At 39.9% G+C, this 23,840-nt stretch overlaps 2 protein-coding genes across 2 annotated transcripts in view; one reads left to right on the forward strand and one right to left on the reverse strand.

Annotated features, from left to right (window-relative positions):
• On the forward strand, nucleotides 1-16,557 carry mep1a.2 (meprin A, alpha (PABA peptide hydrolase), tandem duplicate 2). The gene is made up of 14 exons (XM_042503420.2): nucleotides 1-132; nucleotides 903-927; nucleotides 1,012-1,065; nucleotides 1,156-1,193; nucleotides 2,779-2,854; nucleotides 2,951-3,068; nucleotides 4,275-4,450; nucleotides 4,965-5,186; nucleotides 6,549-6,695; nucleotides 9,322-9,537; nucleotides 11,661-12,107; nucleotides 12,729-12,902; nucleotides 13,612-13,819; nucleotides 16,189-16,557. The coding sequence occupies exons 1-14, from the start codon at nucleotides 70-72 to the stop codon at nucleotides 16,337-16,339; spliced, it is 2,115 nt and encodes a 704-aa protein (XP_042359354.2). The 5' UTR covers nucleotides 1-69; the 3' UTR covers nucleotides 16,340-16,557.
• The window catches only part of adgrf3b (adhesion G protein-coupled receptor F3b), a 23,041-nt gene continuing 15,579 nt past the window's right edge, over nucleotides 16,379-23,840 (reverse strand). The window contains exons 14-18 of the mRNA XM_042503987.2: nucleotides 21,411-22,715; nucleotides 20,131-20,172; nucleotides 18,630-18,659; nucleotides 18,467-18,543; nucleotides 16,379-18,318 (exon numbers count right to left, since the gene is read on the reverse strand). Of these exons, the coding sequence (XP_042359921.2) occupies nucleotides 18,475-18,543; nucleotides 18,630-18,659; nucleotides 20,131-20,172; nucleotides 21,411-22,715 (1,446 nt within the window). The 3' untranslated portion in view covers nucleotides 16,379-18,318; nucleotides 18,467-18,474. The remainder of the gene's footprint in view (nucleotides 18,319-18,466; nucleotides 18,544-18,629; nucleotides 18,660-20,130; nucleotides 20,173-21,410; nucleotides 22,716-23,840) is intronic.

The following is a 23,840-nucleotide window of genomic DNA, read 5'->3' on the forward strand; positions in this document are numbered from 1 at the left end:
TCTGGCTGCTGTCTTTATGGACATGTTTACACTGGCACCAGAGGGACACGTTTTTGTCTGGATACCAACATGGGCTCTGGAGACAGTCTGAGGAAAATTGCTGCACTTATTGGGATCTTTGTGGTTTTGAAGGTAGGAAATTAGAATTAGAAAGTATTCCAAACAATCATACTGAGGAAAAAAAATGTCACTAGAGGAGGGTATCAATGAACCCTTTGAAAAAATTTGTGAATTGTCCTGATTTCTTTTTGAAAACATGGAAAGAAGGCAATGTGCAACTTTACAAGAAATGATGAAATGAAATGAAAATAAGCAAAAATGAACCAATTTGTTCAGGGTTCAAAGGTTTAAACACCTGATGGTAATTGAGAAAAAAAGTCTGAATTTCAATTAAGCCTTTGACAACTGAGTGAATTGGCTTGATTTCTTTTAAAAACATGGAAAGAAGGCAATGAACAACAAACAATGATCCAAAAATGAACAAGAAATTATTAAAAAGTAATAAGAAAATTATTTAACATAGCAAAAAAAAGACAACAAAAATAATATGAGAAAAGTCTATAATAAAAAATGTAGATAATTATAATCCAATTCTTTAACCTAGTCTTTAAATATGTAATTATGAATAAAGATTTCCTTTTATTCTCCCCAGTTTTTTTTGATAATTTTCTCTTTAAAAGCCAATTTTCAGGTCATTTGTTTGTCACCTTTTACTGATTGTTTTGTGAGTTGCAGGAAATTTCATATCCAATTACTGATTGCCTCTTTTTCCTGTTTCTGAAAGAAAGAAAAACCAATTTGCTCAGGGTTTAAAGGTTGAAATGCTTTTGAGAGGCAGCATAAGACAAATGATGGTGATCCAAGTTTCAAAGGGTTAAGATATATCTCTTTTTGTGTCCTAGGTGCAAGCTGTTCCGACACTTTCTGGTTGGTTCCTATTAATTATACTGATCATATGCACAAACACAACAAGCTTGTTCTTGACTTTTTTGCTGTAAATGTATCTTCCAGGTGGTGATGCAGATGCTGGTGAACTGAGGGACGACATACTCGAGATCAACAGAGGTATACTTTTTAAGGCCTGTGTCCTGTCCATACATGTGATTATATGCTTTATTGCTGTTTGCACTAAACATGCATTTCACACATTTTTAGGGTTGAACCACCTGTTTGAGGGAGATATTGCAAGTGATGTAAGTACACAGTGGGCTTGGTTGGTTTCATGGTATTACGATATCCAGGGTATATAGAAATCCTGAAGGTATGTTTTTCAGCACTGTCGTAAAAAAAAGGTGTTTCTCTTTCTATTAAACTCATTGTATGTAGTGCACAGCATGCATCACCAGAGCTCAGTCTCCGGTTTCTACTGGTGGAACAGGCAGCTGAGCTGAAAGACACAGCGACACCTAATGGTGGAGGGAGAAGTTATAGAACTGTAAACAGTCAGCGGCCAGCAGGTAGAGAGAGACTGTGGGGAATAACAGCATGTTTTTTTTTTTACAACTTGGTGAATTAAGGCTTTCTTTGGACCAAACCAGAGCTGGTAATGGTTGGAAAAGTGGACTTACTACATAGATTAAGAATGAGAGTAAATAAAATGGTTTGAGTTTGTTTTGTTTTGTTTCTGATTTATGATGAGTTAAACCTACACCTACCAGAATGCACTGCGCCACCCCAGACCAGTGAATGCTCCCACTGGTGGGTGACATAATGCATCCCTGTCCTTTTGAAAAATTAGCAGCTTGCAAGATACAGTCCCATATATACAGTTACAGTTACACTGTAAGCTAAAACATATTTCTGAAAATATTTGAGGTGGGAAACAGACAATAACAGAATTTGGTTTAACAGCACTTGACTGTTTGATCTCATATTTTTTCCTAGCCTTCAATTTCACTGTGCAGGAGGCAGCATGGCACCCACTTCCTGTTCACAAACTCTTGCTACTCCCACTGTTTTTGAAAAGATATTAAGAGGAAAATAGGTAGTGCAGCAACATAATGTGAATTTTTATTCAATCAGCAATGCCTAGTTTTGGGGGGCAGCAAAAACAAAATTGAGGAGGTACTGCATGTAGTTAAGGCAACAGGCAGGCCCCCAGGTAGTGTGCCAGGCTCTGATGTAAATTCTACATAGTGACCAAATCACACTTTCGGGGTCCGTTATGTCCGGCCCACTGTGCCAGAAAGAGTTTTTCCCATTCATCTTCATTTGGAAAGAGACATCTGTAAATGAGTGGATAATTTTTTGTGAGCAGCAAAACCCCTGCAAAACTTAAAGCCATCCAGTTTGTCTAAAAGAGCCATGAGATTAAACTTTTAGACTGCCATTCAAGCTAACAAAGTGCTAAATCGCAATTCAGCTGCTCAGCCAGTTACTTGCTCAGGCACACCCGCCCATGGTCGGCTGCCAAAAGTCTCTAAGGGCACATGCCTCATGGGTCAGTAGATCCTGGTATTTTATACCTGGACAAAGAGCTTTTTTTTGCTTCATGCACCAATGCACAGCTCTCATAGGAATGAAAGAGGCCCGGCCTCTATAGCTGTATCAAGACTTTCTTAATTCATCCATGGCAACACCCCAGCAAAACTCTGCCAGGTTACGTGTTTTGCATCAATTCGCCAAACTTTGCTGGGTGTAGGAAGGATAACTAGGCGCTGGTTAGATGGAGAAAGGTTTACCATACTTCATCTACACATACTACCCAGACTGTTTTGATACACTGCTGGCTGAAATAGTATCCCTTTAAATATTCTCAGTTTTTAACATGTCTTGCAGCCCAGCAGGAATGCAATCCTGGACCAAACAAAAAGATGGAAGTTTCCCATCCCCTATATCCTAACTGATTCTTTAGGTAAACTGTGTACAAAGGAATACATTTCCACCAACATATAATTTGATGAGTAGGTAAATGTGCTTGCACTGATTCGGAAATTAATTTCTATTGTAGAACTGAATGCTAAAGGCGTGATCCTGCAGGCTTTTGAGGAATACCGTTTGAGATCCTGCGTGGACTTCAAGCCCTATGAGGGAGAGAGCAGTTATGTCTCCTTCACCAAGCTGTCTGGGTGAGCTTTAGTGTTTACCATCAGTACGTTTACATGATGCGGGAAAAAGTTGAATTATTGTATTAGTCTGACTAAAACTGGACTTTCAAAAAAGATGTAAACATGTTAAACTGACTGAAATTGAGCTAAGATGAATTTCTCAAAGTTGGATGAACACACCTAGATAATGCAGTTGGGGTCGATTTACTTTGTCATGTGTACGCCTCAACTGGACTTGAACTGGTCTAGGCATTCTGTGTGTGCTCCATAGTCCCGACGAAGGGCTTTTACCCGCAGGTTGAACAGCATAAATAAAGAAAACTGTGAAAAACAAAAGAAGGAGAAGAAGGGACAAAAAACCCAAAACAAGACAAAGTTACCAAGTAAGCACAGAGTATGCAAAAAAAGTCCATTCGTTCATCCATTGTGGTGTGATTATCTGGAGCCTGGAGCTGGGTTGTGGGGGCAGCAGGCTGAGCAAAGCACTCCAGACGTCCTGTTCTCCAGCAGTGCTTTCCAGCTCTCCCTGGGGGTCCCCAGGATATTCCCAGGCCAGACGAGGTATGTAATCCTCCAGTGTGTTCTGGGTCTGCCAAGGGGCCTCCTACAGTTTGTCCACCAGTTTCTGTGCGTACGAATAGGTCAGAGTATCCCTGGAGGGCCCCACATTTTCCTGTCAAGTTTGTTTTTTTATACATGCCAAAGTTTGCTTTGAAAGAGGTGTGACCCTTCTTTTGTGCATGCGCAACATTTATAAATGAGGCCCCTGGGCATGCTTACCCCTTGCATCATAAATGTACAAAATGTACAGTGCTGAAAATGTATCTTTGTTGTCATGATTCAACATGCAATCCATTTGGTATAAGACGTAATAGGTCAACTGGAAGAAGGTCCACTAGCAACTAACTGAAAGGGGGCATATCGCCACCTCCCATGGAGGAGTCTGACATACTTCCATCAATAAATGATTCTGATGAATAAAGGGTTCTCCCTCGCTGCTTGTATACTGGGACAAGGACAGCAGTCCAATTAAATGGCTTAACCAAGCTATAAATGTAGCTGACTGACTCAGGAATGATCACAGATGTTGCACAACCTTATGGACTTTGCTATCAAAGCAATTGTCAGACTCATTAAAAACCAAAGATTAGGGAAACATTGATGTGATGAAATGCTGTTTACAGCTTGATTGTGCCATCATTTGAATTTTACATCTCATCAATGCAGATGCTGGTCATATGTCGGAGATGATAAGAAAGGCCAGAATGTGTCCATTGGGGACAGGTGTGACACCAAGTCGATTGTGCAGCATGAGCTCCTCCATGCTCTGGGCTTTTACCACGAACAGTCGAGATCAGACAGAGACAACTATGTCAAAATCTGGTGGGACCAGATTGTAGAAGGTGGGTCACATGGTTTGTTTTCATTTTGGGCAGTAATGCCCCTTCCACTTGGGAACATTGTAATCACCAGCTAGACTCTGTAACATTTTTGGAGTATTTCAAATAATAGCAACATTTCACAATTCAGATTGAACTTGTAGGTGCTTTATTGTACCAAACCCGACTTGCTTGAGTTTCTTGAAGGCATTCCAGCTCTCATCCAAGCAACTCCTTTAGTTTTTAATCTTAGGGGTGGACCCTTAGACAGTTGTTAGGGTCACATGTAAACTCTTCACTCAGAGCTCTGTGACTTCATCCTTGATTAGACTGCACTTGAGTTGAGACCTTGAGTTGGTTACTTTTCTGACTTGATGTGGTCATAAGCTTCAGGTTGTAATTTGGAAACAACATGGACAACACCTAGACGTAGTATTTTATGTCTCAAAGAATTTAAACAACATATATAACAGAGTTGATACAGGCTTGTGTCACTTTTCTATCCACTATCCAGCACAATGTTGCTTTCTCTTCACAGGCATGGAGCACAATTTCAATAAGTATAACGATGACTTCATCACTGATCTGAACACACCGTATGATTATGAGTCCATCATGCACTACCGGCCATTCTCTTTCAACAAGAACGAAAGCATCCCCACAATCACCACCACCATACCCTACTTTAATGAGGTCATTGGCCAGCGGCTGGATTTCAGTGCTGTAGACATTACCAGGCTCAACCGCATGTACGACTGTGGTGAGTGTCCCCTTTCACACCAACCCAAAGGTTAGAGAAAAGTAAGTGGTTTACATCCTACATCCTGACAGGGAAAAGAGGTTAGGAAGAAGATCCATTAGATCAGGGGCCGTATTCACAAACGTTCAAAGATTTCTCTTTGAGAGCTCCAAACTTAGCCTAAAAAACTCTCCAAGCTTTGGAGAGATTTGGGGAATTTCTCAGAGCAACTCTGGGCGAGGAACAGAAACTTTCATCTTAGTGAGGAGGTGTGGTTGACCCCATTGCGAGGTAAGATGGTGTTTTATCAGATGTGACCGTTTGTCAGAGACAAATTCTTTACTAAGTTTTTCAAGGTGTTTTTGTGATCACAATGCTAGACTGTTGCATTTTTCAAACTGCCATTTATCTATGTGTTGTGTTCACTTCATTTCGGGCATTATATTGTTATTGCATTCAATGAGAGATGTGAGCACATTAGGGCCTGTTTTCATATTCCACACACTCGTATCACTCAGTTCACAAAAATATTTGAGTAATAATATATAAAAATAATAAAAAAAATATACATTGCATGTTTTTCTACTTTTGTTGAATTAAGATTTTAACCAACATCAGCCCTACTCATATATATCAAACATTCATTAATGTTCAGAATTTTAACCCTTTAAATGCCAGTTTTTTGTCATGATGACACTATGTTTTTAGATGTAAAAAAAAAAACCCATAAAAAAGGAATAATTTTCAATGTAATGTTTTTTTGATGATCACAGCCAGGGTTATGTCAATGCTTAGCAGCAGCATTGATTGTGACAGTGCACGTAGTGGAAATATATATTTTCTCCATATTCCAAAAATGGTAAAAATGACAAATTCCAAAGCAAAAGCCCAGAATGACACCCAGAAATAATATGATGCATGTTTTCATGCTTTGATTGTTTTGGGTTAGAAAACTGCAGTTTGAATGGATTTCAAAGGTGTAATTTTTGGATGTAAAAATTTTGTTTCCACAGTGTATTTTAGACTTACAGTAGGAGCTGAGCTGAACATTCACAGATTAAACAGTAATACACAGTCTTGTCCTAGTCTTTCTGCAGTTTTCTCCTCTGATTAAGAAACTATTGAGCCTTTAAAGAAGTCCTCCTCTCTCCTCACAGCTTTTCACAGTATGCGCTCTCATTGGGGATTTGATGCTTTCTGAATAACTTTTATTTTTTACCAACTTTAAAAGTTGGTAACTTTAAGGGAATTTTTAAGTGAATTTTCTCAGAATTCCATCTAGCATGTAGATCCTCCATAATTCCCTAAGTTAGATTTTAGCATGTACTCCTATCTGTAGTGCTTTGTACTGTAGTTTCACTGTTGATTACTGTCCTGTTTCAGCAAACACACACACCCTGTTGGACCAGTGCTCCTTTGAGCTGATCAACATCTGTGGAATGATCCAGAATGAGAAAGACAATGCAGACTGGGTCCATACACTGAGCAGTCCGGCTGATACAGACCACACCCTGGCAGGGCGCTGCAGAGGTACTGAGCTAACTTTATAGATACTATGCAAAAGTGTATCAAACACAAATTTGTAAAGAACATATCTTTCAATTACATACAGAAGGAAACGATCACACACTCCAGTGCCACTGATCCTTAAGGGGTTTTTTTTGCCATAAGGACAAGAATAATGTCTCTGTAACAGGGCTTAATTTGCTAGTTTCTCATGTGACCAATATTTCAGTTCTGATAACTGGAGAAGTGGGTCTTTATATTTAGTAAGAATTGAATATTATCCCTCTAAAGTGTGCAATATTTATTCACTAGCCAGAAGTAACCTACACTAAAATCCATCATAAACAAAACCATGGTCAAGTTAAATGCATCATGGAGTTCACCTATAGTGAAAAAATGCATGCTCAGCACATTTTGTCGTGTCGTCTCCCGAAAAAGAACCCCTGTAACGGGGAAAAAAAAGGAAGAAACCTCAGGAAGAGCAGTAGAGGATGATGAGGGATCCCTCTTCCAGGACGGACAGACGAGCAATAGATGTTGTAAATAACAAATGAAATACAATCATGGCAAAAAAGGAAAGAGAAAGAGAGAGGGGGAGAGAGGGGGAGAGAGGCACAGACATAATAGAAACAGATGCATGTCATATTACAATAATGGTAGGTGTGAAATTAGTAATTGCACTCTGATGATGATGTTGAGGGTGATGATAAGAGTCTCATGCATATGCTGATCGGGAGTTGTCCAAAGGCAAGATCACAACATCGGCGCAACCAGGACCAGACCACAATCAGGGCGAGCGGGGGGCACATTATCAGTGCAGCCACAGCACGAGCACAACCAAAGGCAGGGTCACAGCATCAGCACAGCTATCACCACATTCAGGCACAGTCAAGGTTACGGCCAGGATCCAGGGAAACTAGGAAACAAGGGAGCAGGAACGCTCCCGAGAGGCAACAGGATTAGCATAGTGCAGTTCAACAGACCCAGGCTCTGTAATCGTGAGCCCCAGGCAGTGAGAGTACCACATGGCTATCACAGATGTTAGGCTAAGCTAAACTACTGAGGCTAAGCTAAGCTTGCAAACGGCAATGCAGTTAATAGACATGCATGATTTTTGATGGCGGCATTGAGAGAAGGAAATGAGCTCAGTGTATCAGAGGAAGTCCCCCGGCAGGTTAAACCTATGTCAGCCTAACTATGGGCTGGTCCAGGCAACCTGAGCCAGCCCTAATTATAAACTTTATCAAAGAGGAAGGTCTTAAGTCTACCCTTAAAAGTTGAAACAGTATCTGCCTCCCTGACCGAAAATGGGAGATGGTTCCATAGGAGAGGAGCGTGGTAGCTGAAGGCTCTGGTTCCTAACCTACTTTTGGAAATTTTGGGAACCACAAGTAATCCTGCATTTTCAGAGCGCAGTGATCTTGAGGGTTGGTAAGGAACTATGAGCTGTGACAGACAGGATGGAGCCTGACCATTTAGAGCTTTGTAAGTAAGGAGGAGGATTTTAAATTCAGTCCTGGATTTCACAGCGAGCCAGTGCAAAGAAGCTAAAACACTGTGCTGTGTGTGAGTAACGTGCTTCAACTATACAGACATACAAAGACAAAGTGCAGTATTTGCACGTTTTGCAAAATTCACTTTTTTGCACGAATCGAAAGTGCAGTGCATCTGCTCTTCAATCTGTGAGTGCTTCATTGTTCTACCACTTCATTTACTTTCTGCCTTGGTTTCAACATGAAGTATGTAAAATATTGCAGTTTGATTTTGTTTTTCGGACCAATTCTGAAAACGAGGCTGCTAGTCACTGCTTCTTTGTAGGTAACATCCTGAACAAGGTGACTGCTGAAATGTGAAATCTTTGTCAGAAGACAAACATTCTTAAGGATCGGTCTTTCCCCTATCTGAAAAAAAGAACTTGCATTGGACTGTGTTGCACACCAAAATGGTTTTAACCAGAGTTAACCATATCTAATAATCACTTTGCAAAATGACCTGCAGTAAGCTCCATGAAAGCCCAATATCTTAGATTGTAGATATCCACCAATTATCATTTTGCTACATAACCAATGCACTGGTCTTGTGTCAGCTACATGCACAAACCTAAATTTAGTAAAATCAGTATGAATGTAGTTGAACAAACTTGCTCTCGACATCATGGCAATAGTCCAGACAATTTAAGTCTCCATGTTGTCTGAAAACTAAAAAAAATGATCTTTGAGGGAAAAAGACATTTGACCAATTACAGACGAGTATTACAGGTCTTTTTTTGTGGATGGACTTTGTTCACCACAGATTTTATTTGTTTTAGAATAGAATAGATATGTTTTTTTCCCTCTTAGTTACAGATAGATTAATTAGATATTCCTCCCACAGTTTTTACTGACTGCAACTTATCACTGAATGGCCATATACTTATACTGCAGTAAAACAGTGGCAAAGTGCAGTTTTAGCCATAAAGCTGCCAAGGTCAGCCTCAGGGCCAAACTACAATCTGCTTAAAATTTACTCCTCTCTCATAAAATCAATTATGCACGTGGTAGTTAAATTTGATTTGATGCTTAGATTTGACCTTTTTGCAGATAGTGCACTTTGGCTTTGCAGCACAGTATAATAAGTTCAGTTAACACAACATGGCAGCTTCTCTCTTTAGATTCTGGCTACTTCATGAAGTTTGACACATCTACGGGTGCAGCTGGAAGCAGCGCCTCGCTGGAGTCACGTATCCTTTACCCCAAGAGAGACGAGCAGTGCCTGCAATTCTTCTACAAGATGACCGGAGCAGCCGGGGACAAACTGGTGATATGGATCAAGACTGATGATGGGACAGGGACTGTGAACAGTGTCAGGAAGATCCACACTATTACAGGTGTTTTATTTTATTCTTCATATGCAAACACAGGATACACCTTTTTTCAAAGTGCATTCTAAAATGTTGTCCGTTGAAGTATTGTAAATTGTAGGATATGAACATTTTCTCACTCCGAGCTCGTCACATGGCGGAATGGTTTGAGGTATCCTTCTGCGCTAGCTGTTTGCTCTCCAGGATGCTGTTATCATAATGTCAACAAATGCACATGGTGGGATAATGCAGCATGGTCCTTATGTTTACACAACAGGGTGGTAAGGACTGGTAAGGATTAGGCAAAAAAGTCACAGATGGTAAGGTTTAGGCAAAATAGGCACATAGTAAGGTGTAGAAAAAACCCCAACACACATCCACACGACAAGCGAACTCCAAACTCCCACACAAAAGTTGTTGTTTGAGGGACCAATGCCCCTCCCCACCTGCCCACCCTTTAAGTGCACTTATGCTCCTCATATTATGTGGTTACAGGCAGCATTGTGTAAAATGTAAATAAAAACAGAATACAGTGATTTGCAAATCCTTTTCAATCTATATTCAATTGAAAACATTACTAAGACAAGATCTTAAATGTTCCAAGTGATAAACCTTATTGTTTTTTTTTTTGCAAATATTCACTCATTTTGAATTTGATGCTTGCAACATGTTGCAACATTAAAGCTTACATGGCTGTGTTACATCACCTTTCCCTTTTTACAGCACTCAATAAGCGTTTGGGAACTGAGGAAACTATTTGCTGAAGCTTTGTAGGGGAAATTTTTCCCTTTCTTGCTTGATGCACGACTTCAGCTGCCTAACAGTCCGGTGTCTCCGTTGTTGTATTTTACGCTTCATAATGTGCCACCCATTTTCAATGGGAGACAGGTCTAGACTGCAGGTAGGCCAGTCTAGTATGCGTACTCTTTCACTATGAAGCCATGCTCTTGTAACACGTGCAGAATGTGGCTTGGCATTGTCTTGCTGAAATAAGCAGGGACGTCCCTGAAAAAGACGTTGCTTAGATGGCAGCATATGTTGCTCCAAAACCTGTATGTACCTTTCAGCATTAATGGTGGCTTCACAGATGTGCAAGTTACCCATGCCATGGGCACTAACACACCCCCATACCATCACAGATGCTGGCTTTGAACTTTGCACTGATAACAGTCTGGATGGTCCTTTTCCAATTTGGCCTGGAGGACATGATGTTCATGATTTCCCAAGACAATTTGAAATGTGGACTCGTTACACCACAGCAAACTTTTCCACTTTGCATCAGTCCATCTCAGATGAGCTCGGGCCCAGAGAAACCGCAATGTGTCTAGGTGTTGTTGATATATGGCTTTCGCTTTGCATGGTAGAGTTTTAACTTGCACTTGCAGATGATGCAAAGAACTGTGTTAACTGACAATGTTTTTCCAAAGTTTTCCTGAGCCTGTGTGGTAATATCCTTTACAGAATGATGTCGGTTTTTACTGCATCGCTGCCTGAGGGATCGAAGGTCACAAGCATTCAATGTTGGTTTTCGGCCTTGCCACTTACGTGCAGATTCTCTGAATCTTTTGATGATATTATGGACTGTAGACGATGGAATCCCTAAATTCCTTGCAATTGTAGGTTGAGAAACATTGTTCTTCAACTGTTGAACTATTTGCTTACAAAGTTGTTCACAAAGTGATGAACCTCACCCCATCCTTGCTTGTGAAAGACTGAGCCTTTCGGGGATGCTCCTTTTATGACCAATCATGACACTCACCTGCTTCCAATTAACCTGTTCACCCATGGAATGTTCCAAGCAGGTGTTTTCTGATCATTCCTCAACTTTCCCAGTCTTTTGTTGCCCCTGTCCCAGCTTTTTTTTGGAACAAGTTGCAGGCATCAAATTCAAAATGAGTGAATATTTGCAAAAAAACCCCAATAAAGGTTATCAGTTTGAACATTAAATATCCTGTCTTTGTAGTGTATTTAATTGGATATAGATTGAAAAGGATTCACAAATCATTGTATTCTGTTTTTATTTACATTTTACACAATGTCCCAACTTCATTGGAATTGGGGTTTGTAGTATTGAGTAGGCTATAGTATATTACTCTTTAAAAAAAAAGCCCAATCAATTTAAAAGAGGTCACCTGCATTTTGTCTTTCAGGTAGTGGAGATGATGCGTGGAAAATAGCCCATGTGACTCTCAAGGTGACAGAAAAGTTCCGCTATTTCTTCCAAGGCATCAGAGGATCATCCAACTCCTCGGGTGCCATCTTAATCGATGACATCACTCTTACTGAGACTGTTTGCCCCAGTGCCGTGTGGCAAATCCACAACTTCACTGGCGTTCTTGCCACTACAACCCCCGGCACTCAGCTGAGAAGCAAGTGCTTCTACAACTCGGAGGGCTACTCATTTGGCATCAGTGTTTACCCAAATGGAAGACTCACTGACTACCCAGACTATGTTGGTATGACCTTTCACCTCTGCAGCGGGGAAAATGATGCAGTGATGCAGTGGCCAGCCCAAAACAGGCAGGCCACCATTGTTGCCATGGACCAGGACCCTGACGTAAAACTGAGGATGTCTAATACAAGAAGCTTCACCACAGGTAGGTCCAGTTCACTGGCATGTAGGAATAAGATTTTATGCTTAGATGAAAGGGTTGGTTTAAATAAATAATTGCTGGAACATAAATATGCTGAGATTTATGATTGGTTTGGTTTTGGTTCAAACTACATTTTTTTCATATTTCTGTACTGCAAGCCAACCAGAACCACGGACACAGAGAGTTCACAGCTGAGTAAGAGACAGACCTACCCCTCTCTCTCTTAAACTCGGACCGAAATACTTTTAAACAGTAAAACTAGGTGGTACTGATGAAATATAAATCAAGATGTTACTGCACTGCCTCTGTCTCGCCTAACACATTTTCAGTCTTATTTTATTGCCCTGTTTTGACTGTAAATTAGAGAGTTTGTGAAAAGGAAGTGGGCACCATTGCTTCCTGCAAATCGAAAACGGAGGCTAGAAATTTCAAACAGTGAAATCATTGTGGTTGTAATTAATTCTGAAAAAATTACCGTTCTAAAGCCCTCATTTTTGGTTTGCTCTAACCAGGTCTATTCATTTGAGCAATCTATCTGTTCATCATTGGCAACTCTGAAATCCTGTGTCAAACGTATGTGAAAATTCAGAAATGCATAATTTTTCTTGACAATTTTCCCTTCAGACACTAATCCCATCTGGAACAGACCAACAGCTACGTCAGGAGCAGTGTATGATGCCAGCGGTGAGATTTACCGCAGTCAAGACTTTGGCTGGAGCACATTCATGTCCCACAAGCACCTGCACAGGAGGAGCTTCCTCAAGAACGATGACCTCATCATTACTGCTGATTTCAATGGTGAGAATCAGAAATATCAACTCTATCAATCAATCTATGGGTTGTTTGCACATAAAGTCACATCAACAAGAAGAACTGCAGATGGAGGGCAAGAGGTGATTTCTGCATGGATAAGCTATAAAAATACCAGAGTTTTGTGTTGTTTACGGCTGTGGCAACTGGTCAAATCAGGAAAAAAACAAGTGCTACTTTCAAGACTCTTGTATGCCTTTATTTGGCTCTCTGTGGGGAAAGAAGTCTGCAGGACTAAGTAATTTGTGATACTGATCGCCTCCACACCAGGCAAATTGGTCAACCCCTGGAAAAAATCTATTTTCCATACAGTTTAGGGATCATATCCAATGTGTTTAGAAATGTTGTGATTATATCTGCAGCATGCAGGTTCATCTAAAGCTTTAGCGTATTCACTAACCTACATTCACAACTGTTGTTCTACACTTTCTGCCCATCATCTGACTTTCATGTGTCATCAGAACCACGTGACTGTAAACAAGCTATACTCGGTTATTCCTACACTAGACAAATAGTGTGCCTCACAAAAGCTAATTTCTACATTTTCTAAAAGCATTTTCACCTGTTAGCTCAAAGCATTAATTTCAGATCCCCTTTCTCCTGCTATATCCACCTTCTCTCTTACATATTCAAATCTCGCCACCTCAAGTGAGCTAACATTTTATTTAACACTTTAAATAATTTGTTTTTGCATTAGATCTGACCCACCTGATCAAGACTGAAGTACCTGTCAAACCGGCCACAACAAGTGATGACATCACAGATGAGAAGCCAATCAACGAAGTGGAGATGAAGCCCGCAGCTCCAAAGCGCAGAGAAGCTCGTGCAGCTGCCAACCCCTGTCTTCCAAACCCTTGTTTTAATCGAGGCGTGTGTTTGGAGAGCGAAGGCAAAGCCACATGCAGGTGTGTGTTTGTGTTGCAGTGGTGGATAAGAAATTTATACATGTTTCAATTGTGGGAATTTAGGATTTTTTAGAGACATTTTGGCTAATTCTTACCTTTAAAAATATATTCTTATAATTTAAATTCACTCACAATCAAGCACAGATAAATTCTAGAGTAAGCAATTCCAGAGGAAAAATGTTGCTGCTCACACTAGTATTTTCTTTGTCTCTGACAATGAATTTAGCTTCCTATTTGGAGATGACGAAGTTCTGATCAGTTTCTCTCTGAAGGTGAAATAAGCAGCAAAATAAATAAATAAATCAGCTGGAGTTGTTTTGCTGTGCTCATAGGCTTCTCAGTGGTTTATCAACTCAAAGAACAGATGAAATACAGTGTGTGAAATACAGTCATGAAATACAGTTTACTGTTACCTCTAACCCAACCCCAACCCTACTGTATAAGGCACAAGGTATTTTTAAATATAGTGTAAAACCAAAAGTCGGGTATAAAATGATTGGATAAAATCATGATTAAATAAGAAAATCTATTAGTTAAAATAATGATGATTAATGACTGGTCCAGAAAATTATGATAAGCAATTCAACCCATTGGAGTTAAACCATAGGAGATAAAGTTGTTTCAGATTGGTGAATATGCATGAAGGTGGCTAGACACTGTGTTTTCTCTCTTTTTTATATTTTGTTTTAATTACATATTCATTATTTTCTCATTTAATTGTATCATTATTACATCTGACTTTGTGTTTTGTGGCACTTAACTGATTTTGGCTTGTTGAGTCCAAAACCAATCAAAAATTATCGCAGCTAACTCTCTGCTGTCTGCCTAACAATGATGGTTGACTGAACCAAGAAATATACACTGATATATAGTGTAACGGGAGGAAAAGAGTTTAAACAATAGAAAAGCTGTGTGCCTTTGCTTCCTGCTCGACCAAGAGGCCATCATAAAAAGATCATCTCCCTAACCCAAACCCTAACCCTAATCCCAAAAATGGGCTGGGACAAGAGGAAAGCAATTTCTCTGAACATGAATTGAAGAAGTATGAGAAATTGGTCAACCTTTAAAATTTATTACATATTAAGCTCAGTTATGTCTAAGAGAAATATAGCTAGACAAAGAAGAGATTTTTATTTTTCTTTCCTCTTAGCTTACAGAAAGCTAGCACCCAGGAGTGTTTTCATTCTTTTTATTTATCCCTTTAATTTTAATATTCAGCTGTGCACAACACAGCTGTTGTGCCGGAGTTCGCTATAAGGCTTATTTACATCTGTGGTCCCTGGGCAGGAAGATAGAAAAATATACAAAACAAACAATAAAAAACATCATGCAGACAACCAAAAACAATAATTTCAATGTACATTACATTCTCTTTAAAAATGAGGAAACGTTTAATTACCACAACATTTTAACACGGAGTTCAGTGTTAAAGCTCTAATGTTAATGTTAATTTAGTCCAATGTTAGAAGGCTCCTTTCAACCAGCTGTGTGTCATAATATGGGTAGTATGTGTAAATGAACTATATTAAAGTCGCGCGCCGGTCTACTTGCTCATTCGCATCATCCTGCAGAATTTTGCTGGCCCTTAGGCTGTTTGCTTGTACTGATTGTACTTCCTCATTTTTGTATACTGCCGCCACTACAGACGCAAAAAGAGCCATCAAAAAAGCTCTGGTTCTTGAACTGATTCTTGGAGCCTTGCTGCTACCCAGTGAACCATCTCGCGTTCCCACCAATTTTGTGGGCTGTGTCGTCAATGTAGGGCATTGCGCAATGTTCAACAGAAGTAAAATATAGCAGCAAAATCACAGATTGAATTGAAAAGCTTGGAGCTTTTGCTCTGGGATTACAGATATAAGTTTTAACTCCTAAAACAAGATAAAACCAAGTTATAATAAGACTACTCTCCTTTTCTTTCCGCCCTCTCGATCCTCTTCATCCAGCCTGACCACTGATGTGGTCACATTTCACACTTGAGGTCAAGGGAAGCCTGCTATCTTTTGGATCCAGCTGAGAACCAATTTTTTTGATTCTGAGCCAACTTAGTTTTGGTCGAAATGCTCTAAACAGTTAAAATGTAGGGGCAGGAACCAGAACTTAACCCGTTCCATGTCGGTGAATAAGGAGTAAAAGAGTGTAGAAGAGAGAGTGTCAACCAAAACCAGTACTATCTCTTCTAATGTACACACCACATTCCTAAGTTACTCTTGCTAACCAGATGACAGGACTCAAATTTACACAGATTCAGATGGTCAAATAGAACCAGAAGTTGAGCATGTTAAATTTTGTGTGGACACTTTAGTTGAAAGCATTTACAAAAGGCTTAGAAGATCTTTTTTTATAAAGAAAATCTGTCTGCTGATTTTCAGGTGTGCATCAAGCCAGACCACCTACTTCACTGGGAAGAGGTGCGAGGACGTGAACATACACAGAGGCATTCTGGGAGCTCTGATTGGTGGCGCAGCAGGGACCGTGGTTCTGACACTTGCCATTTTCACCATCATCAGGAAGGCTCAGTGAAAAAAACATTTTTGGGGAGTCCTCTGCATACATTCAGCAGTGAATTCACAGCAATATATTGAAGAAAAACGTATTACAATAAATTCATAGGCTAATTTTTTCAGCAGTTTGTTTATTTGTATGATAAAAACAATCATATGTTGTATGCTTTATTCATTCTACCTGCTGAAACTCCTAAACATAGTGTAATGAACAATAAAAAAAAATCAGCAAACCGAGCCAAACTTGTTAAAACTAGAATTGCCACCAAGCGGTTGTATGCCTCCATGCACCAGTCAAGAACTTCATCATTATATTTTATTAGACATTGGTGTGAAATTTGGCTGTCTTGATTTATGGCTAAAAACATGTTTTATGAGGTCCCTGTGACCTTGACCTTTGACCTTCAACCACCAGATTCTAATCAGTTCATTCTAGGGGTGTAATGATACATTTTAACAACAATACGATGCAACCATGTTGGTAATACATGGTTGACAATACGATACAAGAATGATATGGGCTCATTTACAGCAATACTATGTCATTTAATTTAATAAATTGTTATCGACTTAGTGACTTTTTTTGCTAAAAATAGAGGAGATAAACAAACATAATAAGTAACAATTAAATGGCAAATTGCCACCGTATTTGACCTCATATCTGCATATTTTGCAAACAGAAAGCATTATATCAAGAACACCTCCTCTTTTACAAAAGCCAAAAACGTTTGTGACTAATTGCATGATTCACACAAGTGCTCCTAAATACACTTTACAATTTGCACACATCTATTCTTGGTTGCATCGTTGAACCCTGCCAGTATGTCAGAGAATGGGAGAATAAACCAGAGTAACGTTTACAATTATTTACCATTATAAGTGCAAAAATCCATTCACACTCAACTTTGACATGCCAAATACAAGGCGCAAATTCTTATATTCACTTTATGCTTTGAAAAATATTTCAGATCAATATAAGTCACACTAGAAGGACTTGCCGTTTACTTATCAGTGTAGTATGAATGCAGGAATATAAATCAGTGCATTGATAAAATGTATTGTTATACCCACAGTTCATTCTTTAGTCCAAATGGACTTATGTGCCAAATTTGAGGAAATTCCCTCAAGGCCATCTTCAGATATTACAATAGATGCAAGGTCACTCTCACTGTGACCTTTGACCTATGACGTCTAAAATCTGCCCAATCCAATTGAGTCCAAGTGATTGTTAGTGCCAAATTTGAAGAAATTCCATCATGGCATTCTTGAGAGATCATGTTCATGAGAATGGGTGGACAAATGTACGAATGGACCCACAATCCGAAAACATAATGCCTCTGGCCTTGGCTATTGCTGGTGCAGAGGCGTAAAAACTCAGTGTAAAATATCCAGCCAGTTTACGGGTATACAGAAAGCACAAATAAGTGGTTTGAATCAGAACAGATCTAAAGCCTCTCTTTGAAGCTATACAGCTGCAGTTCATATCCCTGGAGCAGGATTTTATTTAATAAGAATCTTTGTCAAATCAGCAGAGGATGACCACCAATGCCAGAGCTACTTCTACTAATAACGACTAAATTCCACCGGGTCTGTCAATGCCGCGTTATGACCACAGCATGGCCTTCGGAGCCGATCGTGGATATTCTACTCTACACAATGCATCCAGATTCCACCAGACGCGCCTCAGCGTTTCAGCAGTGTTCCAGACACGGCTTCCTGCTTTGAAATGCTTTCAGACACTCCTGGTGGGATATAGCAAAATAGCCCACAGACACAGCCGGTGGAATCAAGGTGTAAGATAATTCTGTCAAACCAGTAAATATTATCACAACATCAGTGTTCTATATAATGAGTTTTAGATGACAGCATAGTTCTAGGACATTCATGTATCATATTCTATCTGTATTCGTAACTATATCTTACACAAAGTGGACTCTAACCGTTGAAGGTTACAGGCGGAGCTGCATACACTTGAGCTGTTGTTTCTGTCTCCACAATCTGAAATGAGAGATGATCAAGTATTTAGAACAGTTATAAACTACATGAACAAACTCACAAAATACATCTCATGCTCACATGTGGGTCAGAACTGATTAGTTGCTATTTAAGGGCTTTTTCACACCTGGCTTGTTAACAAAAGACTGACCTTGGCCTTCATTTGTCTTTTGTGTATGAAGTTACAGTCAAGTTCTTTGTGCTCTCACTTTTTCCTTTGGATTTTGGCTAAGGAGGGAATGAAATAGAGTTATCATGCATGTTTCCATCATTTTATGTTGTTATTCTGAATTGAAACTTACTGGTAAACTTACCATTATGAGCTTTAATACCTCCTCTCGAACCTATTCGTAGTAACAGAAGTATCTTTATAAATTTGGCAGATAGTTCATATAAAACAACATAATTATTGGCCACAGTTTGGGCCACAGGTGTTAAGCCTTTGCCTCCCATGCATGGACTGTGTAAAAGAAGTTCACATAGCTTGCATGTTGCAAAGTACCAAATCCTAGATTGGTGGAGGAATGACCCACCTTACCATGAGTGGCTCGCACTTGTTGCTGTCATTGGTTGGAGTGGTTAGGTTTAGACAAGGGGAGTGGGATTGGTTAGGGTATTTGGTTAGGGATGTGCTATGAAGACGGCAGTGCATGTAGATGCAGCATCCAGTAGCTCCTCAGATCCTTTCCACTGTTTTGCTATATTTTTCTATTTTTTTCAACTCCATGGCCCCTTCTGCTGAAGCATGACTTCTCTACGATAGAGAAGCACTTACGAACATTGGAAGAAGTTGTATGGGGTTTGGACTGAATGCAACAGACTGAGAGAGGATCCCTACTAATGGCATGTGCTGAGCGGCCAGTCAGACCAGAGGAGAGAAATGAAACCAAAAGTGCCGGACGAAGGAGAGCTGGCATCATGGTTGAACTCTAACATTCCAGATCAAGCTATTGCACTGGATGGGTGGACATTGTTGGCAGCCAAAAGGATTTGAGACTCTGAAAAAATGCACTGCAGGGAATTGAATGATGGCAATTGAATCGGCAGCGGCATGCCCAAAAACCCAGATGGAATTTTTCTAGGAGCTTCTGTTTTTATCAATTCATCCTTTAACTCCAAAGATGTAGCAGTATCAAGGACAAATCTAATTCAATCTACCTTCTAATGTAAGGTCAGGCTAAGCCAGTCAGAGGCAGAGAAAAGCAGACTATTCCTTCACAGTGCTGGGATTCACAAATTTGCTTGTGGGTTGGAAAAGTGAAGCTGATGTGTAAGTGCCTTTAACCATCAATATTTCTAAAGGTCAAAAAGAAGTCACATTGCAAAGAAGTCTATAAAAAAATACCATACCTCTAAATTTATAACCTCAGTAATCATTTTCCTGATGAGTCACTAGTTTCAAGTCTCTTTAATACAGCATGCCGTTTGCTTTGTAATTTATGGTCGTATTTAGAGTTAATTAGACCCTGAATCATGGTATGCTTTAGGAAGTGGCTACCTTTGATTTGGTACCACAAGCACCTGTAAGTCAGGATAGAGGCATAGCAATGCGTATCCTCCCCAGTTCCAACAACTTGTCCAAACATCGTCACCTTTGGCTCCAAAAATCCAAGATCGCAACTATGCCAAAATCGAGAACCAAATAATAGTCCACAAACCAATAAATAACGTGACAGCGGCTACATCAACTTCTTTTATACAGTCTATGCTCCCATGGCACAGGTAAGACCTTCCTACTTATGATCACTGGACAGTTAAGATTTTCAATAAATCAATGAACATATTGACACTCATCTAACAAGATGAAAAGCCTACCTTCTGCTCTGCGAGACACCCTGTTAACAAAATGAAAAAACCCTGAAAGAGAAGAAATTGAGGGCAAAGGGTAATGAAACATGAGCCATGAAACATTCTTTCATGCAGATATTTGTTAAAAAAAAAAAACCTGAATACTGCATTTTAAATATGTGTCATGCTGGTAACCCGTAGCCTCAAACAGAAGTCACAAGCAGGAAACTGATGTCTGATCAAGCGACTTCACTTGGGCAATTATTGAGATTTCACACAGCTCCCTTCGCTGCTGCAGACAACTTTCAACTTTTGTCACTATAGCCCACTAAGCTTTCAGCCAGTTCTCGTTCCGAAATTATAAATACTGACCCTTTGACAGTGCGTTTAGTGTAAGATTGCAATGCCAAAAGCCACCTTTCGTGTCCACATAATATGCCAGTGGACAGCGTCAAGTGAGACCGCAGCCAGACAAAACTGGTTGCTATTTTACTGTACGCCAGCGGATGGTCGGAAAGCACCTGCTGCATCTGCATGAACGTGGCAGGATGGTGGCAGGTTGAAATGTTGCCAGTAACAACATAGTATAAGGAGTACGAGGGCACCCATAGGGCAGGTGGGAGGGGCGATGACTTTCATACAAGAGTCTGGTGTTTGCTTCCTGTCTAATGTATGTTTTTTTGTCTACATCTTACCATGTGCCTCTCTTGCCTAAACCTTACCATCCATTACTCTGTTGCCTCATCCTAACCATCTGTCCCAGCATGTGCACTCCAGCATGTGTTGGTTGCCATATGCTTTTGTTGCCTAAACATAACCACTTGCAGCGTCATCCCACCATGTGCTTGTGTGGACATCACGGTTGCAGCATCCCAGAACGTAAAGAGCAGACACAGAAGGATACTTTGAGCTTAACATGTAGATACGAATGCAAAGCTGCAAAGGTGCATTTTGTGACTTAGGGATTAGAACTCGTTACAGTTTTAGGGTCATGGCAATCACTGGTCACCTTACATGTAAATGATACTAATAAGTGAAGTAAACTGATTAAATTAGAGATTACTGATATCAGGTTGGAAATCGTTATCAATACTCTCTCTGGTATCCTTCTGCATCAGCTGTTGTAATGTTTTGGCGTCATGCCCGTACGCTGAAAGCACTGACAGTAAGATGCTATTTGATGAGTTCGGAGTGAGAACCAGCTGAAATACCTGAGCTGTGGTATTGGGATTGGTATTGGAGGAGGATGAACAGATGAATGACTGATATCAGTGTTCTTTTTGGTGTAAGGACTGTTTTCAAATTACCTGGAAGGAATTGAGGATGGTAAAACTGTAGAGAACAATATCATACATGGGACTGGTTTCATCCATAAGGAGCTGAGCAAAGCCAATTATCCATGTTACTCCAAAAACAGGCGTGAGAAATACCACCACTTTTAGGATGCTTTTCACTGTCTCCTTGTCACTTGTGTTGCTGCCCTCCGGGGCCGAAGACTTCATCAGTGTAAGAATGACGACCACCATGGAAAAGATATTTGTTAAAATAACGGTGCCAATAGGGAGGAAGAAAGCATGTATTGAACCCTCCAAGAGCCTTTCATAAACCAGCCAGCATGTTGTGCTATTATGGTAAGGCTTGTTGGTGTAGTTGCTATACATATAGCTGGATCCTACAATTAAGATTGGGCAAATATAGCCTACAATGCTGGAAAAGAACATGAAGACTCTTTTGCGGAGCGGGCTGAAGACAAATATGAGCTGGTGGACAAGCATGACACTCATGCACAGCATCCAGCTGAACATGGCCAAGAAAAACAGGTGTTTGCAAATTGTCAAAACTAGACACCAAGTGTCACCGATGGTTTCAGGATTGCTGGACGCCAGGAAACTGCAGTCAGCAAGCAAGAGAAACACAGCAATGTTCACTATGGCTGTGTGACGGAAATGTGAGAGGTTGGTCTTGACCACGGCTGACCACACCAGCAACTCAATAATGAGGAAGATCAACAAGGAGCAGATGGACACACCCAAGCCCACATTGGTAATCATATCAAGGGCCTTAGTGGACACATCTCTCTTAGCCATGAGGACAGAAAATGAAGTCAGGTGGTTGCATTCGCAGACCGTGTGGTTAGCGTCGCTAGATTTTACAGAGCATCCGTGCTTTGACCAGCTTTTTTTGTTGATGTGCCAGAAGACGCAGAAAGGCTTGGTGATATTCTTTCGGTCGTTGGGGAATGTCAGTGTAATTGCTATAGATGTATCATTGTTGTTCTCCAATGTGGCTGACAATAAAAGGCTGGTCGGCTCTGTATTGGCAATCTTGTTTCCTAATTTATCCATTAGATTTTTCACAGCAACAGTTTTCATGATTCCGTTGCTCTTGTTTAGATTCACATCGATGCCAAACACAGACACAATACAGTCACTACTTGAGCAAAATTTTAGTTCTAAGTTTGAAGTGTTGATTCCACTGCTCTTGTTGACCTTGATATTCTTCACCAGACCCTCCACAGACTGCAGGTATTTTGATGACATGTCCTGCTTAGTAGAGTCATTGAACCCACTCCAGGACTTGTTCAACATATTGCTTGCTGCATTGACAAAATCCTGAAACAGAAAATAAAAATGAAAAAAATCATCGCAAAGGCATATTTGATCAACTGATGTCCTGAGCTGATTCTAGTGATCAGAAAGCTGTCTTTGCTAAGGCTTTACACAAAGCAGTGTTTTTGTTAGAAAAAAAAGTATACAGTTAGATCATATTTGTTTCAATACACAAAATCTATTCTGTGTTGGAAATGAGACGTAAGAATACTATGTGGGACCTTGTGTTAACACTTTTTTTTTCTTAAATTGCAGTTTCTAAGATCAAGCATGAACCCTCTGGATCAAAACTCCATAGCTGTGTCCGAAACTGTCCCGTCACGGATATAGTGCACTATATACTGTGTTTGCCATTTTCTGGGGGGAAAAAAATTCCAACGTAGAGTCCGAAATCTCGTTTAGTTATTTCCTATATAGTACACTATTTAATACACACTACATAGTCAAGTCAAGTCAAGTCAAATCCATTTTATTTATAGAGCCCATTATCACAAAGCATGGTTTGCCTCAGAGGGCTTTACAGTGTACGATATCCCTCTGAAAGAACCCCTGTAACGGGGGAAAAAAGGGAATGAGGGGACGGTTTCAAACACAGCTCATGTATATTACAGTAAAAGTAATAATAATCAGAAGTTTTTGGAGGGAGGTTCTTGACATGGTTAGAGAGATGACAAAACTGCATAACATGACTGCTAATAGACTTGTGTCTCCTACAAGCTAAGAGAGAAATAGGTATAGGATAGATATAAACAGGAAAGATATGAACACACCAAGTATCAAGCAATATATTAAGGATTTATCAACATGTGCTGCTTTGAAAAAAACTAAAAGGAAAGTTGCCAGCTTTTGAAAATATATGGGAATCTGGAATTTTTGAAACAAAATATTGATAAAGACTGATAAAACCAAAGATGGGAGTTGGGTCAGGGAAATCAGAATATTAAATATTAAGTGTTGTAGTCCACATAATCTTCTGGATTTCTGTACATTGCAACTACCGTAACAACATCTGTGTTTAACCTCTACTTTCATTTGTGCTTTTATCAGTATTTGCTCATTCATCTGTATATTGTGTCTGGTATTATTTTTGTTTATTCATGTATTCTCTCTTCTTTTTTTCCCCTCAAA

The sequence above is a fragment of the Plectropomus leopardus genome, chromosome 16 (genome assembly GCF_026936395.1).
Source record: "Plectropomus leopardus strain MGB_pleo_1.0 chromosome 16, ASM2693639v1, whole genome shotgun sequence".
In the NCBI taxonomy this organism is placed as follows: domain Eukaryota; kingdom Metazoa; phylum Chordata; class Actinopteri; order Perciformes; family Serranidae; genus Plectropomus; species Plectropomus leopardus.